This window comes from Vicia villosa, linkage group LG2 (assembly GCF_029867415.1).
Source record: "Vicia villosa cultivar HV-30 ecotype Madison, WI linkage group LG2, Vvil1.0, whole genome shotgun sequence".
NCBI classification, from domain to species: domain Eukaryota; kingdom Viridiplantae; phylum Streptophyta; class Magnoliopsida; order Fabales; family Fabaceae; genus Vicia; species Vicia villosa.
This window is the reverse complement of record NC_081181.1, coordinates 169,961,914-169,974,520: the sequence shown is the minus strand read 5'-3', so window position 1 is coordinate 169,974,520 and position 12,607 is coordinate 169,961,914. Positions and strand designations below refer to the sequence as shown.

Sequence of the window (12,607 nt, the reverse complement as noted above, 5' to 3'; positions counted from 1 at the left end):
TTAGCCAAGTTATATTCAAACGTCTTTGTTTGAATGTGCTTAGGTTAACTCTAAAATTATTGTTTAGTAATTTCATCATTTCTTCATTCCTTTAATTTTATCTAAACATTGATCTAATAAGCGTAATCTCTTCCAAAAAGCTCTTCAAAATTTTGCTCGCAAACACTATTTTCAAAATAATTTTTAAAGAATGGAAATGTCTATTCAATCCCCATCCGAGACCATTCTACATCAATATTTATACAATACTTTGGAAGATGATCAACATAAAAAATATGAACCCAAATAGGTGCACATAAATCGACCCAAATTACCTTTGACGGAGAACACATATCGACCCAAATCATATTTTTCAATATTGAAGTAGACTTTTTTAGCATATCTTAATTAGATGTATGATACATTGAATATTTAGAGTGTGTTTAAATGGAGTAATTTGAAAATTTTAAGAAACTTATAACTCTAAGCAATTTAAATGATTCAATTGAGATTTCTTCCTTTTTAAATTCTTCTATTTGAATAGAGTAGTAAATTATTCATTGTCAAATTTTGGGGTTCATTTTTAAAAACTTTAAAAGACTTTGGGTCTAATTTAAAATTTGAAAAATAGGGAACAATTTATAATTTTAGAAATTTTGAGGGATCAATTTATAAAATTTAAAAATTATAATGGACTTGTTTGAAATTTTGGGGTGAACTTAAAATTTTCATAAAATATGGCTACCATCTTGCAAAATTTAAAAAATTAATAATAAACCATTTGTCTTTCATATTATATAGACCGAAGGAGCAATTTCAAATTCTTCACTTTTTTGTGTCATTTGAAATTTCTTAAATTTAACTTGAATAAAATATTTCATAAATTTATATCATTTTAACAATTCTCTATATTTTTTATCCAAACAATGAATTTTGATGACATAATTGAGAATTTTAAGAAATTTAAAATTTAATTTCCCTTATTAAAATGACTCATCTTAGAGTGTCTTTGGATGAGATAATTGAGAATTTTTAAGAAATTTAAAATTTTAAACAATTCAAATGATTCAATTGAAACTCATTCGTTTTTAAATTCTATTATTTGGGCTAAGTATTAAAATGATTCATTGTTAAATTTTTGGACTCCTTTTCATAAATTTTAAAATTTTTGGGTCAAATTTAAATTATAAAAAATGGGACTAATTTACAATTTTTGAAAATTTGAAAATTATTAAGAACTTATTTATAATTTTTTGAAAACTTGGGGCTAAATATGAAATTTTCAAGAAATATGAGGACCAAATTGCAAAATTTGAAAAATTAATAATAAAAAATTTAACATTTACATTATATAGAGTTAAAGAGAAATTTCAAATTTTTTACTTTTTAATGTTATCTGAAATTTCTTAGATTTAACTTGAATAAAATACTTCGTAAATCTACATCATTTAACAATTTTCCATATTTTTTACCCAAACAATAGATTTTGATCAAATTTTTTTGATCCCTCACAAAAACTAATCCAAATTAATCTCCGAGAAAAAAGGGACTCTATTTAATCCCTTACAAATAGAAACCAAGACATATTAGTCCCTGAATCATTTGACTCACTAAAAACGCTTATGTGGCGTGCTAACTAAGAATTTTTTTTTTTTAATATCATTTATGTTGACGTGGCTTTGCGTATTTTAGTTTTGAATTTAATTTTTTGTTTTGGTTTTTCACCCTCTGGTTTCTATGGGAAGGGGGTTTAGTAATCTAGAGTTCGGCCGAGAGGTAAGTATGGCCTGGTGATGACACTTTGTCATGGCATATATTATGTCGAAGAAACGGAGAAAAGCGAGCCAAAGAGCACTAAACTTGATGAAGAATAGCCAAAGAACAAAGAAAAAATGACCAAGTATGAAGACATCATGTGCAAGCTACTAGATTTATCGCGCCACCATCGCGTGCTGGTTGGATCTGCCAAAGTTCCATCGCACGCATGATGCTGACTAACACTAATGCGATGGGCCCCTTTTTCTAGGCTATTTCTGACGCAATATGACTTATTATGAAGGCTTTAAAATGGGAATTTTTCACTTTTTCAAAGGTTTGTGATTTTACACTGCAAGTGACAATTTACAACAACGGGAGGCATATTTGGAGGCCTGTTCTTCAAGGTATCTTTTATGTAAACCTCTTATTCTTATCTGGTATTGGAACTTTCATTATGAGGAGCTAATTCTCTCATAGATTAGGTTTTGTTTGATGAACTTGTTTTAATACTGTTGGGACATATGTTTGATTTATTATTGCATGGATAACTTGAGTTCTAATTCTATTCGATTTCACCTTATTATTAATGTTTTTTATGTGAGATACTCTTTTAATATGATTTTGGGCGCATAGAGAATACTGACCATTAGCCTATGCATTGGACTTAGGGCAATTGTTATGCTTATACCGGTTGAATAGGAATAGGAGACCTCGAGTTGTGGCTTAGGAATTCGCGTTCTATGCATCACCTAATCTTGCTTATGTTGGTGGACTAGAGATAGAAAACTCCAAGTATGTATCAGTGAGCTATACACCAAGGGATTGGGTATAGCGGTTATGTTAATTCTAAGTGGATTATAACAATGATATCATTTAAGTTATACATCGAACATCAACAGTAGAGAAACAAAGGATTCTATACAAAACATGACTGCTCTCTTATTATTGACAAAACACTTTAATTTTCTTTTTGCATTAAAACTAGAAAAAATCCCCCATTTAGTATTTTATAAATATTGCATGATTATTGCCTTGTAAAATAGCAGTCCATGTGTATTCAATCTTTTTATTACTTCGACATTATCGGTACACTTGTCGAGAAGTCATCAAGTTTTTTGGCGTTGTTGCCGGGGACTGTTGATAATTTCAACAAGGCAATGCCTGTGCAAGGTTTTTGTTTAGATTTTATTTTTGTGTTTACGTTTTTGTTTCTTTTTTAATTTTTGTTAAGCCTTACTACTAAGGTGTTTTGTTTTTGTATGTGCAGTTCAGATACTGAGATCGAAGAACTAAAAATCATGGAAACCATACCATCAACTCTAACAATGGAGGATTATTGCAAACGAACGGATGCAAGACAAGTATCTATAGGTTTCGTACCCGCAAGTCCTGTGAAATTTAACATAAAAGTGGGTTTCGTGATTCTTAGGAACACTTGGCTTGTTTCTACCAGACAACTTCAATGTGGCAACCGGAAGGAATCACAGAAGATCAAGTCAAATTAAGATTGGAAGAGAAACGGTCTAGATATTATGTCTACCGGACAAAACCATTGAAACGTGGAAAGAACTAGAAGATAAAATTCTTGACAAGTTTTCACAATTACGCAGCTCAACGAGAGAAGTCAAAAATGTTAAATTTTGAACAACAAGAGACCTGAGAATTGCATGATGCATGGGAGAGGTTCAAACCATCATTGTGATGATGTCCCAACCACAATATAAGCAATACGGAGCAAATGCAAAATTTTATGAAAAGGGGGCACAATTAGAACATTAGCAGAATCCCATGTAAGAGAACTAATAGATAAAATGAACTTAAATGATCATTTAAGTTTTTTTTTTTTTGGTACAATAAATGATCATTTAAGTTAAGACAATGGAACAGGTCAATTGCCCATAAGCGGGGATGGCCTTAGAAGACTGTGAAGCATTAAGGAAAAAAGTGAACCTTCTCAACCAGAAATTGGATGCAACACAAATTTTCCAAGGATCGGAGAAAGAGGTATCGTTTCTATTATGCACTAGCTATGGTGAAGAACATTTTGTAGGAAATTGTCCTAACAATAGGAAGTCAGAGGAAGTACATTCGATTAATAGCACTGCGTATAAAAACCACAACAAAGGAAAACAAAAAATAAGATTACGTCACTTGAAGACACTTTGAATAATTTTTTGCAGGTTACACAGAATAGTTTCTTGCTATAGAACAAGATGAATGAGAAACATGAGGCAACAATGCAAAGACTATAAGCTCAAATCGAGAGTTTAGCCCATCAAATATCAAACTTAACTAATATAAAAGGATATTGTGATGCAATTGAGTTGAGAAACCGAATAGTACCTTCCACACCCAAAAAGGATAAGGCAGTAGTTGAAAATTCAAAAGACAGAGAAAAGGAACTCGAGAGGACACAGTTAGAGAGTGAAAAGTTGAGTGAAACCATGGTGAGAGGGGATACATTAGATATACTTACCGATAAATATTCGCCTTTAAAGAGAACCAAGCAACAAATTATCATATCCTAAGAGAGAAATGGAAGTGAGGCAATTTAAAAAGTTCATGGAGATGCTTACGGCATTACAAATAATTATTCTATCTTTTGATGCCTTGGAATAGATGTCGCTGTATGCTAAATTTCATGAAAGAACTTTTGAATGGTAAGCACAAGTTTAAAGATGATAAAAAAGTTGGTTTTGCTGAATAATGTAGCGCTATCATTCAACGCAAGCTACCACCGAAATTAACCAATCCAGGAAGATTCACGTTTCTGTGTACCATTGGCTCGTTAAAAATTGGACATGCACTATGCGACTTAGGAGCAAGTATCTATTTAATTCCATTGTCATTGATGAAGAAACTTAATTGAGGGAACCAAAGCTCGTAAAGATGACACTGACTTTAATATATTAATCCACCACATATCCTTACGGAGTACTAGAAGATGCTCTAGTAAGAATAGATGATTCATTATTTTGAGTTGACTTTGTTATTTTGAATATTCTTAAAGATGTAGAGACAACTTTATTGTTAGGAAGACCCTTCCTAGCCACAAGGCGAGCATTAATTGATGTGGAAAGAGGGAGAGTTAATCCTTTTACTTAACTAAGAGAAGGTTGTATTAAACATTTATGATACTATGAAACACCGTAATAAATTTATGAAGTGCTATCAAATTGATTTGATAAAAGAACTAATAGAAACATATTTAATATGAGAAGCACAAGCTTCTCCAATTGAGAAAATTCGGGTGCAGTCCATTGAGAAAATAGATGAAAATGAAGAAGCTGATGATGATGTCAATAATCTAGTACTCCAGTTACAAGTAGCACAGAGGGAAAAAGCCAATAAAAAATTTGAGGAACTAGGAGAATGTAGTGATGAAAAACCTATTAATCCTGAGTTAAAAGAAATTCCAGAATATTTGAAGTATGTATTCTTGAGTGAAGGTACTCTACATCCCGCTATAATTAGCAGCAAATTATCAAAAATTGGGGAAAAAGAGCTTTTGAGAGTACTAAGAAAAAAATATAGAAGCCTTGGAATAGAAAGTCTCGGATCCAAAGGGAATTAGTCAGGCATATTATATGCATAAAATAAAATTGGAAGAAGAATTCAAACCAGTAGTTCAACCTCATCGCACATTAAATCCAGCCATGAAAGAAGTGGTAAGAAAAGAGGTACTCAAATTACTTGAGGCAAGTATGATTACTCCGATTTCTGATAGTTATTAGGTTAGTCCAGTATATGTAGTTCCAAAGAAAGGGGGCATGATTGTAGTGCAAAATGAAAATATTGAACTAATTTCAACCTGTACTGTAACGGGGTGGAGAATGTGTACTGATAATCGCAGGTTAAATTTGGCTACTAGGAAAGACCACTTTCCTTTACCATTCATAGATTAGATGTTGGAAAGACTAGTTGGACAATCTTATTACTGTTTTTTTACATGGTTCTTCAAGTTACAATCAAATTACAATTGCTCCGTCAAATCAAGAGAAAATTATTTCACGTGTCCTATTGGGGTGTTTTCTTACAGACGAATGTCTTTTTATTATGTAATGCGTCGGCTACTTTCAGAGGTGCATGCTTTCAATTTTTTCAGATACGATTGAAAATTCCATAGAGGTATTTATGGATGATTTTTCTGTGTTTGACACTTCTTTGTATTTTTTCTTAATAGGCTTAATGATGTAACGCAAAGATATGTTGAAACTAACTTAGTTTTAAATTGGGAAAATGCCATTTTATGGTAACAAAACGAATTGTTCTCTGACATAAAATTTCAGCTAAAAGTATAAAGGTAGATCAGGACAAGATAGAAGTCATTGAAAAACTTCCCCCGCCCCTAAATGTCAAATGAGTTAGGAGTTTTTTGGGTCATGCTGGGTTTTATAGGCGTTTTATTAAATATTTTTCAAAAATTGCAAAACCTTTGTGTAACCTTCTCATCAAGGAGAATGATTTCAATTTTGATACAGACTCCTTGGATTGTTTTACTGCAATTAATGATAAGTTAGTAAAAGCACCTGTCATTTTATCACCCAACTGGGAGTTACCTTTTGAACTTATGTGTGATGCTAGTGATTATGCAGTTGGTGCGGTACTTGACCAACGACATGCAAAAAAAAATTATGCAATTTAGTATGCTAGCAAAGTTCTAAATGAAAATCAAGTAAATTGCACAGTTATGCAAAAAGAATTGTTTGTTATGGTATTTGCATTGGAAAAAGTTTGTCCTTATCTAATTGGCTCAAAATTGTTATTTATACCGATCATGCAACTTTGAAATATCTATTCAACAAGCGTAACTCTAAACCCAAATTGTTGAGATGGATGCTACTACTCTAAGAATTCGATTTAGAAATTAAAGATAAAAATGGAGTAGAGAATATGTTGGCTGATCATTTATCCATGTTGGAAAACGTGAGAGATACAAAGAAAGAAAAAACATTAAATAATTTCTAGATGACAATTAATGGCTATAAGTGAACAAAGATAGTCCCATAAAAGTATACTTGGAAAAAAAGAAAACCCTTCTATAAAGAAGCCAATTTTTACCTATGGGATGATCCATATTTATTTAAAAGAAGTCCAGACGATTTACTTCATAGGTGTGTTGTAGATAGCGAAGCGAGAAGTATTATTTGGCATTGTCATAGTTCACCCTATGGAGGACACCACGGTGGATAAAGAACCGTCGCTAAAGTTTTACAAAGCGGGTTTTGCTGCCCAACTCTATTTCAAGAGTACAAGGCTTACGTAACGATATGTCTAGAGTGTAACAAAAAAGGTAATATCTTAAAAAGGGACAAAATGCCCCTCAATACAATGCTTGAAGTCAAACCTTTTGATTGATGGGCATTGACTTCATGGGTCCTTTTCCCAAATCCAAATCTTATCTTTACCTATTGGTATGCGTTGATTATGCTACTAAATGGGTTGAATTATTGCTTGTACTGCCAATGATGCCCGTACTGTTACTGATTTTTTGAAAAATATTATTTTTTCTAGGTTCGAAGTACCCTGAGGGTTGATCAGTGATGTGGGGATGCATTTTTGCAACAAATATTTGTAAAAATTGCTGGAAAAGTACAATGTTAAACATAAAGTTTCGACACCATATCACCCTTAAACTTGTGGCCATTTAGAAGTGTCAAAGAGGCAACTCAAACAAATCTTAGAGAAAACTGTAGCGTCATCAAGAAAAGATTGGTCGAAGAAGCTAGATGAAGCTTTTTTGGCATATAGAACAACTTTCAAGAAACATTTAGGATTCTCTCCATACCAATTAGTTTATGAAAAGACATGTCATCTTCTGGTGGAATTAGAACAGAAAGCCTATTGGGATGTTAAATTTTTTATTTTTGATGAAAAGTTGGCAAGAAGGAAAAGATTGCTGAAGTTGGATGAGCTCGAAGAAATGTGTTTATTTACTTACGAAAATGCATTAATTTATAAACAAAAGACAAAAAGGTATCATGATAAAAAGTTGGTAGGACGACGGTTTCTCACTAGTCAACAAGTTCTGCTGTTGAATTTCAGACTTAGACTTTTCCCAGAGAAGTTGAAGTCAAAATGGTCATGACCTTTCATTGTCACAAAAGTCTTCCTAAGGGGTTCTATAGAAATTTAAGATCCTGGAGATATGCCAAAGATTGAAATAAATGGGCGGAGATTAAAACATTACTATGGATGAGAGATACCAAATGAAGAAATATATTTTGTCCTTGCAGAACCTTAACAAGACGGAGGTCAAGCTAATGACTAGAAAAGAGCGTTGGATGGGAGGAAACCCATCAAATTTATTGTTGGTTCATTTAATTTTTCGCAAAATATATGATTCTAGAAATGGATTTCAATAAAAGGAGCTCTAGCTACTCATGCACAGTCATAGATCTTTTTCTTATTGCTTGAAATTAATAAACAAGTTTGCTTTTGTTGTTTCTTTTAGATTTACAAATAATTACAACTATAGCATTGAACAGATGAACCAAAATCATCATCATATAGAACTTGATTATTACGAAGGTGACTTACGAATAAAAAGTGAAAGATGGAAACAGAATCAACAAGCTTGTACCCAATCTCCTGATACCTCAGTTAGTAAGGTTTGAGCCAAATATTTCCATTGTTTACCATTTCGTTCTTTGAGTGTATCCAAGCTTTACTGTTTTATCAAGTTTGAACTATTTCTGACTTAATATGTCTAGTTTGATTTACAAACACCAACAAAGTTTTTTGTTTAAACTCTGAGCCTTTTAAGCCATCCCATAATATTATGAATATCCTTTTCTAACCACTTTGAGCTTAGTCTTCTGTTTTGGAGACATAACCACACCTGTTAGCCAATTGACTTGAAAGATTAAATCTTTCCATCCTCTCTTTGGAGTTAGGTAAAATTTCATCAGTTCAAATTCCATCATTAACAATATGATCCTTTAGACTTGATTTCTTTAAAAGGATCATCCAGTTCAAATTCCATCAGGTGTATTTTCCATGATTTGGTATTTAGGATGATGAACCACATTTCTCCAATTTCATGGTGGGGCTGCGGAGGTACATAATGACCTTCATGATCTCGATCATCCTCATTTTTTAGGAATTTTTTTTAGGAGAATGCTGTTGATTTTCCTCCTTTTTGTTGAAGGTTTCAAGATGATCATCAAATTAATAAAATATTATACCCGTGTTAAATTTTACGGTTTGAGCTTTTAGATTGTATATTTTATACCCTTTAAAAGGAGTTTTGCTATGCTTACACGGTTTTTTTACATCGCATTTACACCGTAATTTATCACAACAAAGCAAAACTGCTTTGCATAAAAACCAAGATAAAATAAATTATTATAAAATGTAAAGTGTAAGTTTTATGTACACATCTACGGTGTAGGTGTTGAAAAACGGTGTAAATATATCTTTTCCCCTTTAGAAGTAGGAGAATATCCTAAGAATTATTTTCTCAGATATCGGGTCAAAGTTTTCCAAAAATCTCTTTGTTGTTTAAAATGTCATAATAATATCCAAATATGTGAAAGTGAGATATATTTTGTTAAGTTAAAAGGGTAGTGCACTGACAGTGTAAAATAGTTTTACACTGTCATTCAATATAAAGTCATTAATTTGTCATGTTATTAATTTTTTTAAATAAAAGAATTGTTTAATTTGATACATGGTGGTGATTGGTTATCAGTATATATTTTTCTTTTTTGTTTTTAAAATTTCAAATGGGGTTCTGTTAATAATAGTTCTAATGTAAAATCTAATTGAAGACTTCTTCCCATGTAAATAACATTTGGTTCACAAAGAATTGTTCTAGTCCTTTTTTGCAAGGTTTTTTTTTTCTTCCTTTCAACAATTCTATTTTGCTGAAGATTACTTGCATAGGATAAATTGCGACAAATACCACTTTAATCAAAGAATTCTTTGAAGGGTGAATGAATGAATTCACCTCCATGGTCATTTCTAACTAAAATGATATTTGATTCGTTTTCATTTTGATTCTTATATAAAATTTGAAAATTTTCAAAGGATTTCTCCTAATGTTTTAAAAATAAAACTCATGTTAATCTAGAAAAACCTTTTAGATGTTAAAAAAAGATCAATGTGAAATAATTCGATACGTTTCTTACTATAAACTAATAACTATTTTAAATAGAAGCTATTATGTTGACTTGCTTTCCTTTGACAAATGTTTCACATTCTATATTTTTCAAATTTGATTTTTAGCAATCTTCTTCCTAAATCAAGTTTAAAAAGTTTTGAAACAATTTCATATATATATATATATATATATATATATATATATATATATATATATATATATATATATATATATATATATATATATATTACTTGTTTATTGTGATGGGTCATCAAGAGCAAGAGGGAAACATGCATTCACATTAGGTCAAACACTTACTTAAATATAAAATATTCATCCAAACAAGTGAGAGGTACCACAATTCATCCAAAACTTTAAGGTGATAGGTGAATGGATCTTCTCACTTATAAAGTGCTCAATTTTCACTTTTTCAAGCAATGTGAGACTTATAACTCACATTTGTTTCTCAACACAACTCACATTTGTTTCTCAACACAACTCACATTTATTTCTCAACAATCTCTCTGTCAAGAGTGAGTCCATCCACTATGCTCTCTCGCAAACGGAAGCTCTTTTATTCACATACTTGTATCACCGTTGATAGACACCCTTACTCGTCACGAACAGTACAACATGACACGCCATCTGACCACCACCATGTCAAAAAGACTTCTGATACAAGGAGTCGGTCCCCTTACTCAAAGAAGCTTCTGATATTTATGATTATGCCTAAGCAAGTATTGCTCATATGCAATTACTTTACAGCGTCCAATTTGAGAAATACTTGCATATATACGAACCTAAATCCATACTTTTAGGAACAACCAATAAAAAGTGAAAAAATTGAAATTTATTTAAAGTCTAATTTCGTTTTTAATTGCCATCATGGGAGTGGTTGGTTTAATGGAAGAGAGAGACAAGGCTTCAAAGTGAATTTCTATGGAGAGGTAATTTTGAGAAAAGGAGCATTCATTGGGTGAGATGGGATGTTGTTTGTAGGCCTAAGGAGAAAGGTGGATTGGGGGTTAGAGATGTGAAGGAGGTTAATAAAGCTTTACTTTTGAAGTGGAGTGGAGAATTTTAAATGATGATAATGCTATATGGAGTAATTTTCTTAAAGTGAGGTATGTTAGCCCAAAATTAAAGATGCAAGATTCTAGCGGAGAATTGAGTAGTAGTGAAGACTCGATTTGGTGGAGGGATTTGTGCAAGATTAATTTGCTAGATGAGCACGTGGAGTACGGTTTTACCGGGTGTTTCAAAAGTAATTGCATGAATGGGAAGGATACGCTTTTTTGGCATACCTTGTGGGTGGGAGACAAACCCCTTCGCTTTTCTTTCCCGGACTTGTATGATTTATCTCCCAAGAAATTTTGTTCGGTAGCTGATATTTTGAGTTGGGTTGATGGAAGACATGTGTGGGATGTTCAAGCTTTATTTTCCCAGGAAGATGGTAGTGTTTCGGTAGTGGGGGCAGCAGCGGCATTTTTGCCGAGTTGGCACCGGTTTTGTGAGCTAGTGGACGGTTTCACTCCGAGCGATGTTGCGAGTGACACTTACGGTTGGTTCATTAATTCGGATAAGGATTTTACGGTAGCGGGCATTTCGTGGATAATTAATGAATCTAAATCCGTAGCTTGGGAGCTTCATGTGATTCGTTCTTTGAAAGTTATGTGGAGCATTCCATTACCGCCAAAGATTAAGATGTTTTCTTGGAGATTTTTCGTTGAGCGCCTTCCGTCTAAAGATCTTTTATTATTAAGAGGAGTTTCTAATTTGGCTAATCCGGATTGTGAGTTTTGTGGTGATCATGTTGAAACTTCTTTTCATCTCTTTTTTCATTGTCATATGGCAAAAGAGATTTGGAAACATATGTTTGAATGGCTTGACATTTCGGAGGCGATCACCATGGCGGAGTTTCTTGATTTTGGTGTTTTGCAAGAAAAGGTGAAGAACATTAGTAGAAAGGCTAAGATCAATGTGGTTTGGTTATCTACGATTTGGTGTCTTTGGATCATGCGGAATGGTATTATATTCGACGGGAAGGTTTTTTGTTTTGATGTCGTTTGTTCTAATATTATTTTCCTTTCTTGGAGATGGTTATCTAGCGGATATTCTAAGTTTAGATCAAATTACTACGATTGGTTTAAACTTCCTTTATCCGATGCAATCACTCTCTAGAGTTCTCTGTTTGTAAGGGTTGCACCCATAGTGCGAGCTTTATCAATCAATTGCCTATTAAAAAAAATGTAATTTATTGTGTGTAAATCCATGTGTTATCGTTGTTTTCATATAAGTATTTTCCGTCTAATTATCTTACATCATATCCTTAATTAACTTATACCATATTAGATGTGTTAGATTTTTTTTTCGTTTTTAGGGTGTAATTTATTTTAATTTTTCTCATTTTTTTCGTATAACCAAAATAATATCTTACAAGAGTCACATACATGAATTTGTCCAATAGTAATAATAGAATTGAAATTGTCATCCTCAGACAAAGAAAGCTCAACAACTCATCATATTATGTGCTCAAATTTTGAATTTTAGATCCATCATCGACGTCAAGTTCTAGGGTCTTGACTCTTCAACATGTATAGTCTCAATCCATCATTTCCTTTCACTCATCTCTTCAAAACAAAACCTCAAATTCAAAATGGGAAAAACAAAGTCCCTTTCTTTTTCAAACTTAGCAATAGCATATGCTTTCTTGCTTCATTTTCAATCCATAAGTCTTTCCACTCATAAAGTGTTCCTATTCGTTGA

At 32.4% G+C, this 12,607-nt stretch overlaps 1 protein-coding gene across 1 annotated transcript; it reads left to right on the top strand.

Annotated features, from left to right (window-relative positions):
• The first annotated feature begins 10,987 nt into the window (after positions 1-10,987).
• Positions 10,988-12,022, top strand: LOC131650619 (uncharacterized). The gene has a single exon (XM_058920323.1). The coding sequence runs from the start codon at positions 10,988-10,990 to the stop codon at positions 12,020-12,022; it is 1,035 nt and encodes a 344-aa protein (XP_058776306.1).
• The last annotated feature ends 585 nt before the right edge of the window (positions 12,023-12,607 follow it).

Bases quoted from the DNA above. Each gene is read 5' to 3' on its own strand.
- LOC131650619 (XM_058920323.1), top strand. From the start codon at position 10,988: ATGCAAGATTCTAGCGGAGAATTGAGTAGTAGTGAAGACTCGATTTGG.